Raw genomic sequence first — 21773 nt, forward strand, 5'->3', positions numbered from 1 at the left:
CACGTCCCGCATAAGGTAAAGATTTTCTCGTGGATTGTGGCATTGGGAAACCTGCCTACGTGTGACAGCGTGCAAAAAAGGTGGAGGGACTGCGTTCTAAGGCCTCAGTGGTGTTGTTTTTGTCGTCAGGATGAAGAGCATCAGGATCACATTCTTCTGCATTGCTCATACTCCAGAAGCATTTGGATTAAAGTTCAAAGAGAAATGGGAGTTCAATGGGTCCTTCCATGCCAGGCTAAAGAACTATTCTGTTCCGATTCAGAATGCCCCTTACCACCGAGATATAAGGAATTCTGGTACATGATACTTCACGGCGTATTCTGGTCCTTATGGGTGGAAAGGAATAGAAGAATCTTTGAAGATGCGCACGACTCAGTTGATCAAATATGGGAGAAAATAAAATTCAGGATTGCATCATGGACGTCGAGCTTCAAAGAATTTAATTTAATCATTTAAGTATATCAGACTTAGTTAGGGACTGAAAATTTGTATTGTCGGAGTAGTAGTTCGAAAATCACGCATCCGTGTAATTGATCGCGGATTACTCATCCGCATTATCTTGTAATCTCTAATTATTATAATAAAATTAGTCTTTTATCAAAAAAAATAAAACAAGACTAACAAGGTACTCTATTATCAACCTTGGTAGGCATAAATTTGATGAACTCAAACTATTTACGAGACAAATGTAATTTCGATTTACATTTCTGCTACTTAATTACATTGTAGGAACATGGTCGCAAAAGACTAGCACAATGATATCAAGACTTAACTGAGTGAATTGCCCTGCCTCATATCGGGAATGCAATAATTACACTGCCTCATATCGGGAATGCAATCAGTAATTATTGCCACTTGATCTCTGCACATGAAAGAAAAAAGGGCTATCAGATAAAGTAATAGTTTACACTTCACAGGAGAAGATGCAAACCAAACTTGCCAAAAATTGCAGTAGTTACGACTTACAAACTGAATGTCGCACGAAATGTTCTTTCCCAGAGATCAGGGAAACAAATTTTACAATTTTTTTTAAACTAATGGTAGAACCCGAAGGTCACACTCTAGGAAAGGGATAGATTGAGTTCAGTTCCAAGAATCAGAAATTGAAAACAGTCAATCGGCCAGCCTTTTGAACATTTGAACTTGTATTCATGCCAACATGATTTTAAAAAGCCCAGAGTGCTACAAACTACCTCCAAATGTGTTATCGATCAGTGTAAATTGGGCCCAAAGTCATACATGCTATGAATTAAGTTTATGATAGCATATAGAGTATCATAGCAAGTGCTCAAATTCAAGTATTGACTTTACCAAACCCGGATATGTCACAATTCAGCGCCTTTTGAGCTGCATCAGCAACACAGTGTGCTGCCTCCGCCTCAGCCTCTGCCTCTTCTGCTTCCACGACAGCTGCCTCAGCTACTGCAATTGCAGCTTCTGCTTCCGCAACAGCTTGTGCGGCAGCTGCAGCTGCCTCTTTAGCAGTCATGCTCTTCATCTTCTCCAGCTCCACGTCAATCTGGGCTTTAGTAAGAATCACAAGACCATCTTTACCAGCATCCGAAAGATTCTTCTTTGCTCCATTTGCATGCATCAAAGTAGGGTCTTTCCCTGACGACCACGGTGCGATTCTGTAGAGATGCCTCACCTGTCCAATATTAGATTATGATTTGAAACAAGAAAACTGGCCAAATCTTTTCTTGAAAGAAATACCTTAACCAACTGTCTATTTTCAGTCAAAAGTTTCAAATGTGTAGCCAAGGTACTTTCAAAGTCTGGAGGCGTCCAGTGATGCTCCTATCACACAAACATAATATCAGAATTTGAAAGAGGCACATGAACCATAGTGGATAGAGAGAACTATCTTGAAAAATCATGTTTTGGGAGGCATTGTGTTAGCGAGGGTGAAGAGCATAGTCCACGTCCAAAAAGACTATTCTACTAGGTGGGAACCTTATAAGCCATAATAGACTTGGGATTGCAATATATTGACACAAAATTCAGAAGGGTGATACGAGCCAAAACTTCAATTCTCCTAAAACTTTAGCTAATAGAAATCAAGCAACAATTCCATTTACTGCCATCTTATTTTTTTATTCATCGGATGACAATAATACCTCTATGTAATCAGCAATTGAATGTCGACTAGATCCTCGAGGTTCCTTCAACTTTGTTACAGCCTCCAATATAAGATCATCCAGCCTTGACATCTGTTTTGTGGAATCAGAAACCTGGAATTTTTCTTGACATTGTGTGACGGGAGTTCCATAAAGCCCTCCATAATCCTTCTCAATCACCAAGCTTTGACTGGTGCCTTCTTCTTCTTCTTCACGCTTGGGAATCAATTGATTCTTTTTATGTGTAGTCCTAGCCCTATGCCTAGACCCCAATCCATTTGTCATACAATTCAAATTTCTCCATTTGTCCTGCTCCACAAGTGAACACGGACATAAAAAATTATGAACAAATAGAGAGAATAATGCAATGTTATTCATAACAAATAATAAACCTAGGTAATTACGGTTCTTGTTATTTCACGGTTCACACGCTACACCAGACAACAATAGGCATTTTTGTCATCCAAACTAAGAGTTTTCTAGCTCAATAATGATCTTTCTTAAATTGACAAAACAGGTGGATGCAACAAGGGCGATAAGACAATCGCTCTTGCAACGAAAAAAAATTAAATAAATTTTTATGCGTAACTTCAAATTTCACGCGCAATGCTTGAGATCATCCTTCATTTTCTGCCCAGCCCCTCTCTCCTCAATTCTGAGGTCCGCCCTTGATTGCCACGTAGCAGAAAAGGAAGTATTTTCTTACCTTCAAGTCCACATTGGAACGAGATCTCAAGACTCTACTAAATTCAACATCTTTAAGGATGATACTCCATTTTCCTACCCCATACTGTTGAATGCCAGCTTTAAGAGCCGCTTCTTCTTCTGATGTCCATTTCTGCTTCGGAGCACCCATTACCAGAAGCCAAGAACTTTCACAAACAAATCGTCTGTAGTATCGCACCCGTTTGTTACACCTGAAACATGAAGACACATACCAAGACCCATTTTTTTGTACCAGAAACATATATCTGCTAAAACTTGCAAATATCAAACATAAAGGATAGCTGCTTTCAAATTAAATTAAACGGTAGTGACATTCTATATAACTTCCGAAGTTGCACAGGTTGGATATTATATAAGCTGACTCCTTCAAATGGTCAAAATCTTGATTTCTCAAGAAGGATATCTCAGGGAGCAAAGAAGCAAGCAATCCAACAACAAAAAAAAGTTAACAAGAAGTTGAAAACAACGCACAATTCACCCCATTAAGTCGGGCTTCTAAGCAAAAAACATTGGAATGATGATTAATCCCACTCTTATTTATCACTAATCGAACAACAAACAAGGACCCGACGAAATATGAAAGCAAATGATTAAAAAATTTAAAATAAAATGTGCTCGAAAATCTAATGGGAATTCGCCGATTTGTATTAAAATCCAAAAGAAGCCCCCGAAAATAAAATTGATCAGTTTTCATGCGTGGTCAAGAGATTTAGATTACCTTTCCCGAACAAGGAGGAGAATTTCGGTCCATCTGAAAGACAGACACGCACGAATTTATCGAATCAGTACTCTTGGAAACGACGATGAGTGGAAGCAATAACAGTGTGAGCTATATATATATTCTTTTCCATTTGCCATTCTCCTTCCCTCCACATACTTCCTTTGTCAACCTGGCTTGGATTAATATAATTATTTTTAAAATAAATATACGGGAAATTAAGCACAGAGAGTTTTATTTTTTTATTTTTGAAATGACACAGAGAGTTTTATTAAAAACAAAATAGTAGTTACATTTGGGTTTTCTTAAAATGTTGTCCAATGTATTTATAGAATACACAAAAAAAAAAAATAAATAATAGTTAAGGATCTCTTGGACTAATGTCCATGTTAAGAATATGGTCAACAGTAGGGGTGTCAAAATGCGACACGACCTGTCAACCCGACACGACCCAACACGAAAAAAATCAGGTTCGGGTTGGGGTTTTTCGGGTTCGGGTTGGGTGGATTCGGGTTAGTGCCATGTTAGACGGGTTTCGGGTTGGGTCGCGGGTTGACCCGCGAACTTTTTTTTTTTAAAATATTACCTATATTTTTATATATTGTATGTTTGAACAAAATTTATTGTATATTTATATGATAAATTTTCATAATTTAATATTTATTTTGCATATTTTTATTTTTTTAACAATTTTTTATTTGCTTTAGTAAATATGCTTTTAATTTTCTACGATTAAAATTTCAAATTTAAATCGAAAATTTNAACCCGAAATCTGACCCAACCCACCCGATTGACACCCCTAGTCAACCGTTAGATTGTCTCATAAATATATATTTATGATATGAATAAATTTGATTTATTTATGAAGGAAAAATTTAATATTTTAATATTAAAAAAATATTTTCATGTAGGAATAAGATGATAAATATATATCACAAAATTGATCATTTTCATAAAATTTTTTGTGTAATATAAATTCCATTTGTGTAGGTGATTTAAATTATATAGATAGAAAGCCGTCACTTAAAAAAAATGATATTTTTGATATATTCCTTTTTTTTTTTGGAAAAAATAGAATTATTCAATTAGCAGACCAAAATAACTTATTTTCAATCAATTGAGTACGATTGGCTGATTTAGTCAGTTCAATCGATAATGAAATTGACAGATTGCACAAATTTCGCATAAAAAAATATACAAATATCAAATTGAACGCATTCTGAGCCACACTACATGTATTTATTCAAAATTAAATAAATTTAATCCACCCATATTCAAGGGAACACTGCAACTTCGGTTGCAATTTTAGTACTTCATCTTAAGCAGGGCCTCTTTGATAATAGATATGCTGCATACTTTGGATCTTCAGTGAAACAAACAAATTCGAACTTGGTGAAGTTGTGCTGCAAGGTACAGCCATTCTCAACCTCCCTATAGAGCAGATAATATTTATTCGAGTCAGTTACAATGAACTATAGCTTCTATGTCATCGTATCATCCTGTGTGTATTGCAATGTATAGTTGAGGACAGAGTTCACGTCATGTGAAAGAACTGTTAAAGCGTATTCCGATCATATCAGGTGATATTCTCTTCGTGTAATACTTTGATCTACGTGTTAAATTTATCATTTTCCTTCTGTGCTCTGGTATGTAATCGATGGAACACTCGCAGAAGCCTCGCCTTACAAACCTGTCAAAGATGAAGTGAGAACACAAATGATATTAGGCAACCTGAATCAGGAATGCATACCAATCTTCGGTTCGTGTGGTCAGTAGGAAAAGCATTTGCAGTCCAAGGGAAGATGCTTTCTTCTCGATATAATCTGCACATTCATGTCATGCCATCAAAATGATTGAACAATGTCAACTCGATATGAAATGAAATATAAGGAGTTTTACCGAGTAATTTGTCTCCTTGTCCCTGCCCACGGCACTCGGGAGAAACAGCAATAGCAGCTACCTCTCCACACATTTCTTCAAAGAAAGGGAAAAGAGCAGCACAAGCTATAACGTGACCTTCTCTTTCCACAACTATAAATGAATCCAATGCTCTGAGTAGCTGACATGCAATGAAAACAATTATCAAAGTATACGAGGGCTACTTACTTTAAATTGTTTCAAAATAATATAAAGATCACAATCATTAACCTCTTCTTGAGACCTTTTTATCAATACGCCAGAATCCTCTAAAGGTTCCAAAAGCCGCTTGATTCCTTGAAGATCAGCAACCTTAGCCGTTCGCATCCCTTCATAAAGATCGCTGACAAATTAACACCAAGTGTTAGCAGATCATATCAACAACATATTTGATCCCAACTTTAACTGTGATACACTTTTTTCTATAGTTTACCGAGTAAAAGGTTCCTTTCAAAAGCATCCCCTAAAGAATACAAATGGTATCCAAAATGTGGTTTACCTTGCCACCATTGTGCCTACACCATCTCTTTGAAACAATTCCTTCAGTAACACTCCACCAATTGTACCATCCAGAAGATGGACTCGTTGTACACCTCCCTGGTAACACACAGAATCATAATTATAATAAAAAAAGTTAATAAAAATCAATAGGATAAGTTAAAATGTAGAGCAAACAAAGGCTGCAGCAGCTAATTCTGGAGGCTTACTCGACAAACAAAGGCTGCAGCAGCTAATTCTGAAAAGTAACCATTTAAGCGACTCAACCTTTCTTGCCCTCCAATAGCGAAACCTTGTTCACTGGTCCAAATTCCATTCCCATTGTCAAAGCCAACACCATTCTGAAATTTTGGAGCTTGATCAAAAGCCCTCCCATTTGGAAAAGAAAACATATTGTTTGAATAGTCGTGCACACTGACACCACATGCCGAGTCTTCCTGAGCAACAGCTTTTACATAATTTGCAGCTGTCTCGCTTTGTTTAGCTCGTTTACGTATTAACATGTCTGCATCTTGAAGAGTTAAAAAGCGTATAAGCCTTCCTTGTTCATCCAGAATTGGTCCATCTATGATGCAAATAAGTTTCTCCGCTCCGAGAGCCAAGGCAGATGCAGTAGCAACTTCATAAGTACTGCAATGTTGAGAAGCAGGTACCGTTGGATATTAGGACTCACTTGCTCATTGGCATCACCAAAAACTACGTACCAATTATTATTAACTCAAACGACAGTCAAAGTCAAGAAAAAGAACCAGCGAAAGTGTTACAAGAGCACATATTTAAATAACTGGGCGTTTCAGTGAAAAAATTAATCAATGAAGAAAAATGTTTATAACTCAATCAACCACCAAAATAAAAGCATAGGCAAAATATAAAAAAGCCAACCCAACATTGAAACCAAGCTATCTATCATGGATATAAAATTAAAAAAATCAATAAAGACAAGTGAAAGAAATAAGCCTACGAACAAATTATGCAGAAGTAAATAAAAATCCTATCAAAAGCCATATGATATAGCATACTTGCAATTTAATACTTCTCCAGAGCTTGAATAACCAAGATTGTTCAACAGCACTATGCAGTCTTGATCAAGACTCTCACGAATGCGAGGGACGTCTATTTTCTTAACTTCACCAGTTGAAAGATAATCAGTTCCCTCCACAACTCCTCGTCTCTGCCAAAGGAAGAATGTCAAATGCCATCAATACAAAAAGAAGGAAACCCAAGTTGAAGACTTCCTCTAAAAGAAATTTAACCAGATTATGGTATACACATAACTTATTATTCAATACAAGAATACAAGTCGGAAGCTGGAGAGTGGAGACCCAATATCCTCACCTTAGCTGCCAGAAAATTACCACTAGCAACACTGACACCATCATACCACCGGCTATTGTCACCATGCCGTCGGATACCGCTCAATGAAGGTCCAGGAGATAGCTTAGCTTCAATCATACTACAAATCCTTCCAGCTGCATCCATTGCAGCCCTGAGAGACTCAGGTTCGGTTATCCTGTAGCTACCGACATACTTGGGTTCCGATCCTAAGACAAAACATGCATATTTATATTAACAGAAAGCCAAAACAAATAGTATTTGCACATCAGCATGAACCATTTAAAAGAAATTTAAAGATGATTGAAGTCAAAAAGCTTTTCATGCTTCGAAGTAAATGAAGTCCAGCATTATGAAAAGGTAGCATCTTAATTTTAATTAGGATATATGATAAAATGTAAACTTCGCTGACCTCTTTCAGCCAGAAGCCTGTCGATTTGGACATGGGTCCCAGGAACAAGAACAAACTTTATCCCTAACCCATGAAGGAGAGAAATATCCTACAAACAAGGCTTCATCGATCAGATTACCCACCATCCCAAAGCCAAAACCTAATCCAGCTTACTACTAAACAAAGTTGCAGCAGCCTTAGCGAATTAAGATAACACCATGTAAAGTCTCCAAAATTCAATCTTTTGTCCCATGAAGTTATGAATTAACGGCATACATCAACAGCTCTTTTGAAATAATAAAAAAAAAGAAAGAAAATATATCGTGCCATGAGAATAGGGTCCAAATGTGGGCTATCGACAATTTCAGCAGATATCAAAACAACGAAAGTACTCCCTCCGAAAGCTATAAAGTACGGCCACGCCTCTCGAAAGAAGCTCACGACCAGCTCATCTTTAACCGAACTACTCGCTTCGATTCCCGAGCTCTCTGTTTCTCCTAACTCGTTAATCTTCTTTCCTCGGCCATTCTCCCCAGAAGACGAGATTTTCGCCAATTGAATTCCGGCAAACTTCTTAATGATCCTACCATTGTCAAATCTCAGCCCCCAAATCGAGCAAGGAGACAAGAATGGCTTTCCAAGGTGGTGATAGTTTTGAAGTGAACCCGTGGAGGGGCTCGCAAATGATGCTGACATGCTATACGATCCTACTTGAAATGGATTGAAACCCTAATTTAAACTATGAATTGAGCTAAGTTGTTAGCATCTCCAAACAATGTGCCTGGATTTTTAGTTACGTGTTCATTAAACTTTATAAATAATAATAACATATAATTTGAAAGGAAATAAAAAGAGAAGAAGTTGCACAGATATGTAATATATTGTTAGGGATGGTAATTTCATCCGATCTCGAGAGAAAATCCGATACTCGATTCGAACGGAAGAGGGTAAGAAGAAGATTTTTTACCCATCAAATAAATGTGTAATCGGTTATGAAGATTTTCGGAATATTAATTCTAATTTACTTTTGAATGATAATAGTTAGATGAAATGAATAAAATTATCAGTATAAAACTAATGTTATTTTTATAGAATAATNCTTAAGAATTTGGTAAACAAATATAGTTTTATCAATGTATATTCAAATTTGAAAAAATGTAATTGTAAGTGGTAATAGGATGTTTGGGTATTATATGAATATTCGGTCATCCGACAATTATGGAGATGAAGATGAAAATTGAATACTAAATAGAGATGAGGATGGAGATGGGGACCGAGGCATAAAATCTTACCCGAACACGAACCATTGTCATCTTATATATTATATACAATTCAGGTTTATTTACTTAATTTTATTTCTTTTGTAGGAACAATTCATGCTTATTTATTTAATTTATTTATAATAAAAAATTGGGTCGCGAATCTCGAATGTGAAAGCTATCCCAAGTTGAGACAAAGATATCACTGGACCCCGGACAACTAATATACTATGATATCGTTTGGTTCAAGTACTTCTAAGTACTAATATAAATAGTACTATCATATCACTTGTTTTGTACAAATATTATTTATCTCGATCAATCAAATTATTAATTATTTATTTCACATCAATCAAATTCGTAATAATTATCTCACATCAATCAAATCAATAATATAAAATTATGATATTACCCTTAATAAATAATATTATTAATATTCTATTAATATTTTCAACAAGGACAAAATGATAATATCATATTATCTCAAATTTAATCAATCAAATCAATTAAATCAAACACTATATTAACTATCATTTTCTATTTATTTTATTATTACAAAATATTACTTATCCTCATACTATATATCGGTTCTGTCGACAGGATCTGAGCCGTTGATTTTAAAGAATTTGGTGGACCCCGCATATGAATTGATGGACCTCGCATAGATGTGGTTAAAATTGGGCATTTGATCACCTCATGGGACAGTGCCTCATAAGGTAGGGTAAAATATTCTCTATATATCTCATACCATGAACCAAACGGTACATATCTATAGTTACTAAATTATTATGTTTGAAATAATTAAAATAACTAATTTTGATGTATTTTTAATAAACAAAAAATACATTTTTTGTCCTCAAATTACAAAACATCCTATTTTTTATTTAATAAAAATATCATAAACACATTTTATTAAATTTGCATCTTATCTATCTATCATATACAAATGAAATACTTCTTATATTTATCTATATTTTGATTTTTTAGATTAAATAATTAGATCACTCGCAGAATAAAAAATTATTATAAAAAATGTTTTTAAAACTTTAAATTTTAATATAATATCTCGAATTCACACAAAAAATATCCAACACTAAATTTTTTTAATATGCATGTAGATATCGAAAAGTTTAACTTTAATCAACATAAGGCTGGCATTAATTACAATTAATGAAACCAAGATTGGTACTTCCATATAATTTGATTTAATAGTGATGCCAATATGCAACATTTCGCCAAGAACATTAAATTATCGAACCATCTTGTCCGCAAGGGCAAAGTTCTTAAATAGGATTGATAAGTGCAAACTGGCAGCATGAATTGCCCACACACAAATCAGTGAATCACTTATTTAAATTTGATTAATCTTTGGGTAACTTAAATAAACAAAAGTACGTGTCATGCATGAAATTCTTCTAAATTCCCTTGGCTTTCCTCCTCCTTTGACTGAAATTGAAGTTCATTTTCCAACTGCAACAAGACAAGAACAGAGGGGCATACCTGGAGAATGGAGGACAAGTACGGACCATCAACAATCCCACTGGACAGCGCCACCACCATCGTGCAGCCTCTATTTGCCACAAAATACGGCTGCGCCTCCTTCATCGCCTCCGCCCACTTATGACTTCCTGCAGCACGGCAATTTGTGGAACAACACCTTGGGAGGGAAAGCTTTCCCTTCTTATGTTTTCGACCATATGGAAATCCAATCTTCCCTTTCAAATCTGCCCTTCTGAATTTGTCATCTTCATGGCTCGGGAACTGAAGAAACAGAGTTAATGACTTTGCCGTGCACATGTTTTGAATCGGTAAATCTAGAGAAAAGGTCAGAGAAAGACTAAGGTGGTCCAAAAGATGCAGCAGAACGTTGATATTGGTATATGATCAAATGAAGACATCCGTGTGACTTTGAGCATCTGTGTTGATGCCTGATAAAGGCACGTACATGAATTAAATATAACGATAGAGCGTGATGAGACCACACTATGGCCAATCAAAATCTCCATCACTCATTGTGTCCAAAAAAATATCTGCATCACTCAGCAACTCACAAATCGCGAGACTTTACGCTTTGAAAAAAAAGTATTTATGTTCCATCAGATATATATATTTTAGTTTTTGATGTGTCAGATCAATTGTAAGATTGGCATTAAAATCAAGTTTTACATCATGACTACAATTAGGACAATAGCTTAAACTTCTGACACAATCATACCAAGAGTCGAGAAATTACAGGAGTTCAGATGAATTGGCTGAGCCATTTGCGGGGGAAAAGGTGAATATTAAGCAATAAATCATCGTGTAAATAGTGGATTCTACATTAGCCGCGACTATTTTTGAGCAAACATCGTCAAAGTCAATAGGTTAGCCGGCCTAAAGTTTATAAACACGAGGGGTTAATCAAACAAGTATCACCACTCTATAAAGTACAGAATGTGCGCCAACTTGAATTAACATGAATCTTCAAAGCCAACTGAACCATCTCCGATTCTTGTTTTCAACTTCCTCTTTCTTTGGAGCCAACGTTATCCTATCCGCATGAGCGACGGCCCATTTGCTAAAATCAGGAGAAGAAACAAGCCCTTCTAGCGCTTGCCGTGTGGATTCCCTACTGAATTTATCCCATTCAGCCTTGGAAAACTTTCTTCGATCAGGGGTCTCATGGAACGTAGAATAGAACGTCTCTGCATTAGACAATCTTGTGGGCGACTGGCTAGTTGAAACTGAGAGTACGGGAAAAAAATAACATGTCAAGAAGACCACATACTTAAAATTTGATGATTCAGTTTGAAGGGAAGAATATTAGAATTCCCAAGGAAACCTACCTCGACTGGAAGAATAAGTAGTTCTGTTCAAGGGTTTGGCATCTCGACTGGAAGAATAAGTAGTTCTGTTCAAGGGTTTGGCATTGGATGAGATGTTGGCTGGTGATGTATGGGGATCGGGTGATTTTCCGTGATTGATCTTGTCAAATCTTGACAACTTTCTGCAGGAATTGCTCGTATTATTTTGCATACAAAAATGCAAGCCGATCTTCAATATAGTTTTTGGAACAAACATCACAGAGAGCACGCAAAAAATTCTCCTTGGGTTCAGACTGTCACATAGCTTGAAATTCAATGTATTGTAAATTTCCTAGAGGACTCGTATAATCGAACGGTCTGTGCTACATAGAATGAACTTGACCAGATATAGCACCACATTTTAAGTTCATTTTATAAAAGGATAACCAAATTTTATCAACCAATATAATGGACGCTTATGCTGGTAACACAGACTTACTTATAAACACGACGAACTAGCTTCGGGTGTATCAATGTTTTCAACACCGAGGAGATGAAGATTCCACACACCAATGCCTCTGCAGCTAACAAAGGGTCCACAGAACACTGAAGCATACAATATAGAGCATCTCAGTACTTTCTCAGCAAAGAGATGATCATTTTGACACTCAGGTGCTACTAAACAAAAAAGGAACCTGAAGAATCATCACAGAGGAAACGATCCGAATAGCCCACGCAACGAAATGAGAGACACCTAAGTCAATGGATCCATCCTCTGTGAGCACAAATTTGCGAACCACCCAATAACCCAGCCAAGCTCCAGAAATTGTTAAAAAAACCAACAGAAATAATACCATCTGCGTCAAATAGACAAGCGTATGTAAGTGCAATGGCTGTCTTCTACCGTCACAAGAGAATCTAATAAATGGTGGAAGATTGTGTTGGAATCTAAAAGAAATAGATTTGAAAAACTTACTTACAGGATCATATATGTCTTCAGAAAGTCCAATCTCAATAAGTAGTGATCTAAACAATCTTGGCACGTATTGTAGAAGGAAAGTTCCAAGTCCAACCTGAATAAAGATTTATATTAAGTAGACACCATCATTGTAGACAATCAAATTAACAAAACAGAAGAATAGGATGCTTTAATTTTTGTATATACATACAAAGCATGAGTACAGGAAAATCGCAAGCGAACTCTTCCGACCAGTAGGAAGAAGCTTCATACCCTGTCAAAGAACAAGAAAAAATGGTGAAAGGAATTACAATGAAGTACGCAGAAAAAGAAAAAAAAAACTAGATATATGCATCTACAAGAAATATAAGATAATTGTGTCCATGAGATTCTAGGACTTCTAACAAGCCAGCCACTCAGTATAAGTTCAACAATTCTCTGTAAATCACAAGTCCAGAGGTCTTTTGCACCAGTAATTAATAAATACATGCATGCAAAAGTAAAAGACAAACCTGGAAAAGGACCATTAGTGCCACAAGAAACACTCCTACTGCCATGGCACCACTATAGTAGAAAATTAAAGATTTACTTAGCCAGGAAGCAAGAGTCATCATCAATATCCCCCAAAACAGGAATATTACACGGTACAAGAAAAATTCTGCAAAATGAGGAACTATCACTAACCAAAAGGGCACGGTAAAAAATGAGAAATTGAAACAGGTAACAGAAGGCCAAGACTGCAGCTGTAATAATGATCTCAGCATCAAAGAACAGATTATCGAGACAAACCTTCAGCTAGAGAGACCTGAAGGCTTTCTGAATAAGATCCTGCTATTCTTATATCTAAGAGCTTGTGATCAAAAGGAGACATCGATTTAATCCATAATCCCTCAGTAAACCTTTCCCACTTGTCTTGAGAGCACATTCCTATCCCAAGAGATAAATTCCTGCGATTTATAATTGTGCGATAAAGTCTGTTTTTAGGAGACAGCACACCAATACATGAGACACATGCACATTTTAACATGTAACATAAGAAACAGAAAAGGAAAATTTAAGATGATCGAAGTAAAAACGAAATGGTAAGATGACCGAAGTAAAAGAAAACACAAGACAACCAAGGTATAACATCAGCAAACACCAACCTAAAAATTGATATTGAGATTTTAGCTTCAAATTGATGGACATTTCTTGCCTAAGTGACAGATTCGTGTATCATATTAATGAATATTGTTTTGCTCAACATTTGAGTGGCATGCTTCACGAGAACTTACAACTCATTCCGAGCAGATACGGACAAGAGAATAGAATTATTAGGAAACAAATTATTAACTAAACCCAAGTGTGATTTAGTCTGCTTTATACAAAACTCACCTATGGAAACACATCTCAATATTTGGAGAACGACCAGTCTGGTTTGCATGCGAAACTTTTACCTTCACAGAATTGGCAAACTTGTTCAAATGTTTAAGTCTTGGCAATCCATGAATTTGAACTCTCTCACATTTTACTTTCGTTCCAGGCTTCAACCCTGGAGATTTTTCTACAACCAAGCTGGGAGATAGATGCAACGTTGTAATCTCAGAAACAACTGCAAAACAAAAAAGAGTCAGATATTTCCAAGAATGGAAAATGCGCGCCGCTCTCATCGTTAAAAAGAAGAAGAAAGAAAGATAGGATTTATCAATGTTCTTGACACCTACATACACACTCTTCCCGAAATTGAAACTATTCCATCTTAAACTTTTTGGCAGCAATTTTTTATTAGGCTAATTAAACTCCATTAGAGGGTATCTAAGAATTTAATAATAAATTATAATGTGCTCATCATAAAACCCTTACTTGAGAATTGAGATGTATGATGATACAATCCAAGTGTTCTATTAGGTCGTGTTTGTTATCTGGATTTAAAATCTATGGATTTCGATTATAGTTGATTGATCCAGATGAAATAATGGATGCAATCTTAAATCCATAACTTAATTATTCACCCATTAGTTACACAAAATATAATGAATTTCAAATGTCTGAATTTCAAATGTCTTTATTATTGAGCGAACTTGAAATTAATTATATTTATCATAAAATACCATGTAAAAGTGAATTTGAAGTTTATGTTGTTGTTTCTCTAAAACTACAAAATATATTTGAAATCCATGATCTATCTTGATGCAACCTTACATTATTATGAGCTAAATTCCTGGGAGCCAAAAATATGGTGAACTCGAATGATCAATTAGTTCGGGAAGATAGTAAAACCTACTTCCGAGAAGAAAATTAATAACTTGCAAAAAGATAATCTTCGCACTAAAACCCTAAAATCACAAACCAACAGATAGACAACTTGAAACCAAATCGATCAATATTGTCACACTTCAATCTGTAACCACAATATTTATTTCCATACTCTAACAGCTAGCATACGGGTGTCGAATCTTTTCCTTCTAGCGGAAGAGCTATTTAAAAAAAAAAAAAAGGAATCTTAGAAAGCAAATAATTAAAAACCTAGCAGTGGCAAGAGTTTTACCCAAAGAAAAGTCCGCAGCGGAGCTAATTGAAGGAAAGACAGAAGCTAACACGAGCAGAAGCCAGAGAAAGAAAGGCCATGGAGTTGCAACGGCCATTGTTCAACCCAGTGAAGATGACATTGAAATCAATTTCCTTTTCAGAAAATTATACAAATCTTTTACATTGTTCGGTAATCGGGATAGCGTTTGAAAACCCTAGCAGGCGTGAATTGTCAGAAAAGCTCAGACAAAATGATGAAGCAAAAATATAAATGCTCTCGTTGAGAGTCGAACTCAAGACCTCCCGCTTACTAAACGGGTGCTCTAACCAACTGAGCTACGAGAGCTTGTTGTGACGTAAGATTAAATGTTTATTACATATATTAATGACGTAGCGACAAATAATTGTCCCAAGGTTATTTTTGTTTGGATCCACTCCTTGTTATGTTATTATAATTTATTTGAAACGACCACACTGGCTTTGTTATTCCCATTTCTTTCGGGCCAAGCAAGTGATACAACCTCATCTCTGAAACGGTGTCGCGTGACTTAATGCGCATTGAACCCCCATTTTTAAGCTGGTGTATGTGACAATTGCAGAGTACGTACACCTCCACATGCTTCGTCACATTCGATTTAGCCCTCTTACCTACTAGGAGGATACACCCCGCTATGCTCTCATTTCCAATCTTATAATATTCTCTCAAATTAATTTAAGAGTCAATTTTCTGGAAATAGTTCCATCATCCAAATAATAATAATCAAAGTGTGTTTGTTTCATTCAAAGTTCTTTAATTTAGTGGCCAAAATTTCCAGGTAATCATTCCTATCCTTGTCCTAAAAGCACGATAAAGTTCCCCTGATTAACGGAATTTAATCCACTGGAGAAAGAAAAAGCTAAGGCATCTGAGATTCTGTATCCTTAATCCTTTACAGTCCTTTTATCAAAGTAATGGCGTTATTTTCACTTTTCGATCACTATCAGACTTAGTGCACCCATCTTTAATTCCTTGCCGACACCAAACACTCTCTGCCCACGAGTTTTGTTTATTAAAAAGTTCTAGACTTTAAAATGAATTATTAACAATCTTTTTTTTCCCGTTTTTATAAAATCAGGACAAATGTCATCTAGCATATTCATTACATGGCCTCATTTTCAAAAAACGATATTTGAAAGTCCTGTGTTCTTAAAATATCAGTATGTGTCTGATATTTTTAAACACGATATCGTAAAATACCATTTATTTAGGAGAGAAGATTTTGTACTTTTTTTTTTTAAAATGTTTTTCATGTTGTGTTATGCGTTTTGAAATCATTTTATTGAAGAGTAGATCTTTTGTGAGACGATCTCACGTATCTTTATCTGTGAAACGGGTCAACCCTACCGATATTCACAATAAAAAGTAATACTCTTGGTATAAAAAGTAATATTTTTTCATTGATGACCCAAATAAGATATCTGTTTCACAAAATACAACCCGTGAGATTGTCTCACACAAATTTTTGTCTTTACTAAATACTCCTATTTACTCAATCAGATGTGTGATTTTGTAATTTGTTTTTTTACAATATACACTTGTTTCAACATTATAAATATTACCTGAAGCTAATCATATTATTTACAAAATATTTGTTTATCAGGTTTACAAAATAAATTTACGATCAATAGATTTTCTTTCCCCATTGACTAATTATTTAAATTTTATCGTATATGGTTTGAATTCAACTACGATACTATTAAAACGTAAAAATTTTAAAAGTAAATGTTAAGTTTGACTGTTTGAGTAAGACTTAGCTGCAAATCTTAAATCTCGAACTAGGAAAAAAATCAATTTTGTCATTAATAAACTCAATGGCTTATGTTTAATTAACTTGACTCGATTGAAGCTATCGTGAGAAGAAATAGAAAGTTGAAATGTCTAATATCGATAGAAAAGTTGAAAGAAACATTTAATAACTTCGGGATTTAATACGCAAAATATATATATTTTTTTTCAAGAAGGAACAAAAAAGACAAATTGCATGATTTCTAATTTCAGGTGAGCTCATCGGATTCATCACCAGGAAAATCGAACGGCAATGGCCTAACGGTGGATCCATCCTTGATATTTGGGTGTCTGAAACCATAATTCCTCAGCACCTGATTATCTGCGAAATTCAAAGCTCGTTCCATCTCCAATCTGCAAGAATTTTCCCCGTACTCCGGGTTCTGCTCCCCGCTACACGGCTGGCATCCAGTAAAATGAGTAACAAAAGGCCGCCGCCACGGGAATTTCTCGCGCCGCATCGAAGCTCTCCGTCACCGCTTCCGCGTGCCTCCGCCTAAGCTTCGGCGCTGCTCTTTCTGCCTCCTCGTATTTCTCATTGATGCTGTCGAGTTTCCCGACGATTTCACGCCAGTAGCCATGCAAGAAGTACTCGTTTTCTACGTAAATCATGTCGCCCCATTTCTTCTTCTCTTTCAACAGTAAATAAACAAGTGCCGACTGATCATCCGACTCGGGGAACAATTTGTCTTTCAGGGTTGATCTCAAGATTTTACCCCATTTCTTATAATCTGGACTGCTTGGACCCATGCTTGCCCATTTTTGCAAGAAATCCATGGACCATTGACAGTTTCTCATCAAAAAAATACCCGCATTCAGTCCAACCCAGCTCTTCTTCTCGTAAATCAAATTGGGCCAGCCATGAACTACAAGGTTGTGATCTTTGTACCTCTCCAGTGGAACCTTGAACTCCATGTCTGTGAAAATGGCATCCGAATCGACCCAAAAGATCCATTCCACTTCCGGGTGGGCCACCATGGCGGCCCGGACTACCGGAATCTTGGCCCAAAAGGAGCGCATTTTTGGATTCAAAATCGCGTTGTTGTAGAAGATATCATAGCCATGAATTCTACAGTAATCAACCTTGTTCTTGAATAACCTTAAAAGCAAAAAATCCCCTACAGGATTTTTACACGGAGTAGGTTGAGAACCCGTCAGGACCAGCACACGGGTCTCCACCCCTGACCCGAAAGTCGGGTGATTCTTTAGCCATTCCCTTTTCTTTTCATCCCAGTCCACCACAGGTCTATCCATGGTGTAACCAACTTTTGGGTCATCATGGAATGTTTTCTTTGTAATTTCTTTGCTCATGTTCAGGATTTGCGCTCCTCCGTCTGTGCAGTTTTTCCCGTCGGGTGTCGAGAATAAGGTTGAAAAACTTGGGAACGGGTCCGTAAAGATCCACAGAGCACAGAACATTAGAATTACCGTCGCAGATGCTATACCGAAAGACATCTCTCTCCCAAGATTTGAAGGTTTTGTTTGGACAACAGATTTGGCCATGGCTGATTTTGAGGAGAGTATGGAAAAGAGAATAAGGTTTGCAAGATTTAATGCATAGCAGCAGATTGCTGTCTTGATTGAAATTTGAAAGGCATAATCAAACGCAAAGGTGATATTAATTGTGATTTTAATAACGACATGTGGGTGAGATTTTAAATTTTTGAGGAGTGTGAGAAATAAATTCCACTTAAGCCAAATTATATAATTAAAAAAAGTAATCGCGTAATGCTTGTCCAATTGGGCTTGTTTTGCACGAAACTATATATGTATGAATTTCGACTGTTTAAGAAAGATACATTAAGTTAAGGAACCATTGGGCCAATTTAGAGTTAGAGGGCTTTCTAAATTCAGAAAACTGAAACGACAATCTGTGTCAGCGCGGGGCTTCTAACAAATGCACACACTCTGAAAATACACCGCTGGAACATACACACTTACAGCCAATCAAACAAAAAGCTACGGTACCGAGTCTGAGAATTTTTCCTTGTCTTTTTAATTCTATAAGGTATTATTACATGATCATCCATCATCTTCCATTCCACAATTTCAAAAATTGTTATTGAATGCTGATAGCTACGAAACATTTATTATCACATTCAACTGTCAACCACCCATTTACTACCTCATTGATCGAAACAACCTGTGAATCTTCTTCTGATTTTTCATTTTTGCCTTCAACTTCCTTAAACGTGATTTTATCAACCATCCCTCAAACATTTCCAATGGATTCTGCTACATATATACTTTTTACCAAGATATATAGAAATCAAGCAATTTATTGTGCATATACGCGAGAATACATTATAAATGCTTAAAACTATATCTATTCTTTGTTTATACGTAATTTTAAATATAAACTCTTCGATTTTTTAAACTTTTAATTATTATAATATAAAAATTTATGAAGTTAAGGGACACCAAATATACAGAACCCGAACCAGAATTTAATATATATAGATATATTTAAGCAATATTAAATAATAAAGCAAGATTAAATATTTTTTTCTGAAACTCTTCATCATGGCTTGTTTTGTTGGGTATAAATGTAATCAAGATGAGCAGCCAAACTCCTCCTCATCAAGCATTCTTCATCTCCAATTCCCTTGCAGCTATTTTCCACTTCTAGTACCTTATTTAACAATATGTATAAGTAATAAATTTTTTCGATCAAAATCATAATGTTAAGGACAAAAACTTTGATGTTATTGTATGATCGAGCATTTGCTGTCTTACTGAAAGATATAGTTAATGATAACGGTGTAACTCAAATTTTTTAAACCGTACAACAGTTCAAGCGTCACGTTTCAATCTAGTTTGTACGATTTTTTGGAATCTACATACATGCACACGGGATCGGATCCCGGCCAATCGAGACATAGTTTTATTAACTCGTAATAGATTAATAAATAATAAAATATTTATTTTCCGAAAAAAAAAATGATGACATACCTCTTGTTTGGCTTCCATTTGATCGATATGAAGAGGGGGGTGATTAGGAAGAGTTGAGAAGGACAGAGAGAAGCTTGAGAAAAGGAGGAGTGCCATTAGGAAAACAACCTTGGCTGTAGCTTTAGACATTTTTATTTTTTAATTTGTTGTTTGCTGATGATATGTGGAAAAAGTTTGGGAATGGAGTCAATTTATATAGGTCTCGTGGTTAAGGTGCTAACAGTAAGGGGTGAACTCGGAAAGTGTAAAATGGGAGACTTGGATTGAATCAATGTCATAAATGTAAACATTTGTCAACTTTATACCAAAAAAAAAAAAAAAAAAAAAAAAANAAAAGATTGAAAGATGATGGATGATACGTTATTTAATTTTCCATATTTCTTGATTGGTAAAAAAAATTTGTATATCTGAATTCAAAATTAAATATGCGGAAAAAATAGTGACATCAAAGTTTATATGCATTTTCTTTTAATTGTTGAGTAAAATAACACAAAAACTAAAAGTAACGAATATATATTGTTTTGAAATTATAATATGCAAATGGGAGACGATACAATCTCAGGAAAGTAATTAAGCGTGGAAGTTTCCTTCGGGTCGTTGGTTGATTAATTATTGATTTTTGGAGAAAAGACCTGTCCATAAAATATCTGTCTGCATTCGGAATTTTGAGTATGATTGAATAGGAAAATCAGGCAATCTTCAAATTCCTTAAAAAAATCTAATTCATGTTTTTGGAATATTAGTGGAAAAAAGATATTCAGCATTCTCATAAATATCACAATTAACGTGGTATGATCTATCCATTTGATTGCAAATATGATGATGTCACAAAAGCCATGTCACTATATTGATATTAAATATAATTGAAATTTCAAATGAATATGGACCTGAAAAAATCTACTATAAAAAAAATAACTCAATTGTAGAATGAATTTATCAAAACAACTCCAACATATTTATTATTATAAATTTGAAATTCTTAACTCCGATTTCGATTCTTAATCCAAATAAATCTTAACAGAATACTCGTTTAAAAATTTATTATTGAATTTTTACGTCTTATGGGCGATAATTGTTCACACTTGATTCACTTTATCTATTTTCTTTTTCTTTTTCTTGTTTTTAATCGTGTATTTCTTTGAGCTGTTAGAACGTATTGAAATCCGGCCCACTAACTGGGGATTAACGGGCCGCGTCAAATGCGGTGTGGTCGTAAGTGGGCCAGGTCTTAATCACTAATATATAAGGGCTAATTGGCAATGTGCAAATTTCGTATGTATTTCGTATGATACATATACGAAAGTTGGATTAAATATCTCACTTGTAATGCATATGTTGCAATTAGATGCATCGAGCTCATAAAACGTTGCGTTTTTGTTTTGAAAAATGAAATCTGTTCGAGAACTTAATTGATAATTAAATATTATCAATTATGAATCCATCATGTTTCCCCAAAACCAGATTCCGCCACACCCCATGCACCATGCATGAGCTGGTTGAACGTTTGTTTTATGCAACATATGGTTCTTAACGTAGATTACTTCAACAACACCTAACACAATCCAATTTCGTTTTCTACCTCAGGGTTCATACTAAAGTAATTCGATTCGATAATAATACAAAAAAGGGACAATAAGCTTAATCTTTTTATTCAAACATACATTTTATTAATACATAGCAGCCTCCTGTATATGAGGAGAAACTTGTTTACTTACTTATAGTAGTCGAAATTATAACGCACATAGAATAAATAAAAGCATTACAATTTTATTTTGAGAGAAAAATGAAG

The 21773-nt window shown here is 35.4% G+C and overlaps 3 protein-coding genes, 1 non-coding gene and 1 pseudogene across 8 annotated transcripts; all 5 read right to left on the reverse strand.

Annotated features, from left to right (window-relative positions):
* Nucleotides 1–616: 616 nt before the first annotated feature.
* LOC140974393 (single myb histone 5-like) lies at nucleotides 617–3746 on the reverse strand. 4 transcript variants are annotated; one of them, XM_073437833.1, is made up of 6 exons: nucleotides 3562–3746; nucleotides 2824–3007; nucleotides 2118–2426; nucleotides 1714–1797; nucleotides 1312–1648; nucleotides 617–862 (listed from the first exon to the last, which is right to left on the reverse strand). In XM_073437833.1, the coding sequence occupies exons 2-6, from the start codon at nucleotides 2971–2973 to the stop codon at nucleotides 846–848; spliced, it is 897 nt and encodes a 298-aa protein (XP_073293934.1). In that variant the 5' UTR covers nucleotides 2974–3007; nucleotides 3562–3746; the 3' UTR covers nucleotides 617–845. The 4 variants fall into 4 exon arrangements, with proteins under 4 accessions (XP_073293934.1, XP_073293925.1, XP_073293942.1 ...); XM_073437824.1 differs by lacking the exon at nucleotides 3562–3746 and having other exon boundaries at nucleotides 617–790; nucleotides 821–862; nucleotides 2824–2999; XM_073437841.1 differs by lacking the exon at nucleotides 3562–3746 and having other exon boundaries at nucleotides 617–786; nucleotides 818–862; nucleotides 2824–2999.
* Nucleotides 3747–4712: 966 nt separating this feature from the next.
* Nucleotides 4713–11002, reverse strand: LOC140974416 (probable amino-acid acetyltransferase NAGS1, chloroplastic). Of its 2 annotated transcripts, none has more exons than XM_073437869.1 (10): nucleotides 10459–11002; nucleotides 7721–7808; nucleotides 7312–7517; nucleotides 6996–7147; nucleotides 6186–6606; nucleotides 5978–6075; nucleotides 5710–5821; nucleotides 5461–5620; nucleotides 5312–5384; nucleotides 4713–5251 (listed from the first exon to the last, which is right to left on the reverse strand). In XM_073437869.1, the coding sequence occupies exons 1-10, from the start codon at nucleotides 10753–10755 to the stop codon at nucleotides 5101–5103; spliced, it is 1758 nt and encodes a 585-aa protein (XP_073293970.1). In that variant the 5' UTR covers nucleotides 10756–11002; the 3' UTR covers nucleotides 4713–5100. The 2 variants fall into 2 exon arrangements, with proteins under 2 accessions (XP_073293970.1, XP_073293962.1); XM_073437861.1 differs by lacking the exon at nucleotides 10459–11002 and adding an exon at nucleotides 8027–8488.
* A 256-nt stretch (nucleotides 11003–11258) lies between these two features.
* Nucleotides 11259–15505, reverse strand: LOC140974427 (uncharacterized). The gene is made up of 10 exons (XM_073437880.1): nucleotides 15227–15505; nucleotides 14074–14290; nucleotides 13489–13646; nucleotides 13212–13357; nucleotides 12911–12973; nucleotides 12722–12814; nucleotides 12437–12598; nucleotides 12241–12347; nucleotides 11784–11944; nucleotides 11259–11681 (listed from the first exon to the last, which is right to left on the reverse strand). The coding sequence occupies exons 1-10, from the start codon at nucleotides 15321–15323 to the stop codon at nucleotides 11422–11424; spliced, it is 1464 nt and encodes a 487-aa protein (XP_073293981.1). The 5' UTR covers nucleotides 15324–15505; the 3' UTR covers nucleotides 11259–11421.
* Nucleotides 15480–15553, reverse strand: TRNAT-AGU (transfer RNA threonine (anticodon AGU)). Its single transcript has one exon. It is a non-coding gene; the product is annotated as a tRNA-Thr (tRNA).
* A 1558-nt stretch (nucleotides 15554–17111) lies between these two features.
* LOC140974434 (glycosyltransferase 6-like) lies at nucleotides 17112–20227 on the reverse strand (annotated as a pseudogene).
* Nucleotides 20228–21773: the final 1546 nt, after the last annotated feature.

Source organism: Primulina huaijiensis, chromosome 1 (assembly GCF_012295235.1).
Source record: "Primulina huaijiensis isolate GDHJ02 chromosome 1, ASM1229523v2, whole genome shotgun sequence".
NCBI classification, from domain to species: Eukaryota; Viridiplantae; Streptophyta; class Magnoliopsida; order Lamiales; family Gesneriaceae; genus Primulina; species Primulina huaijiensis.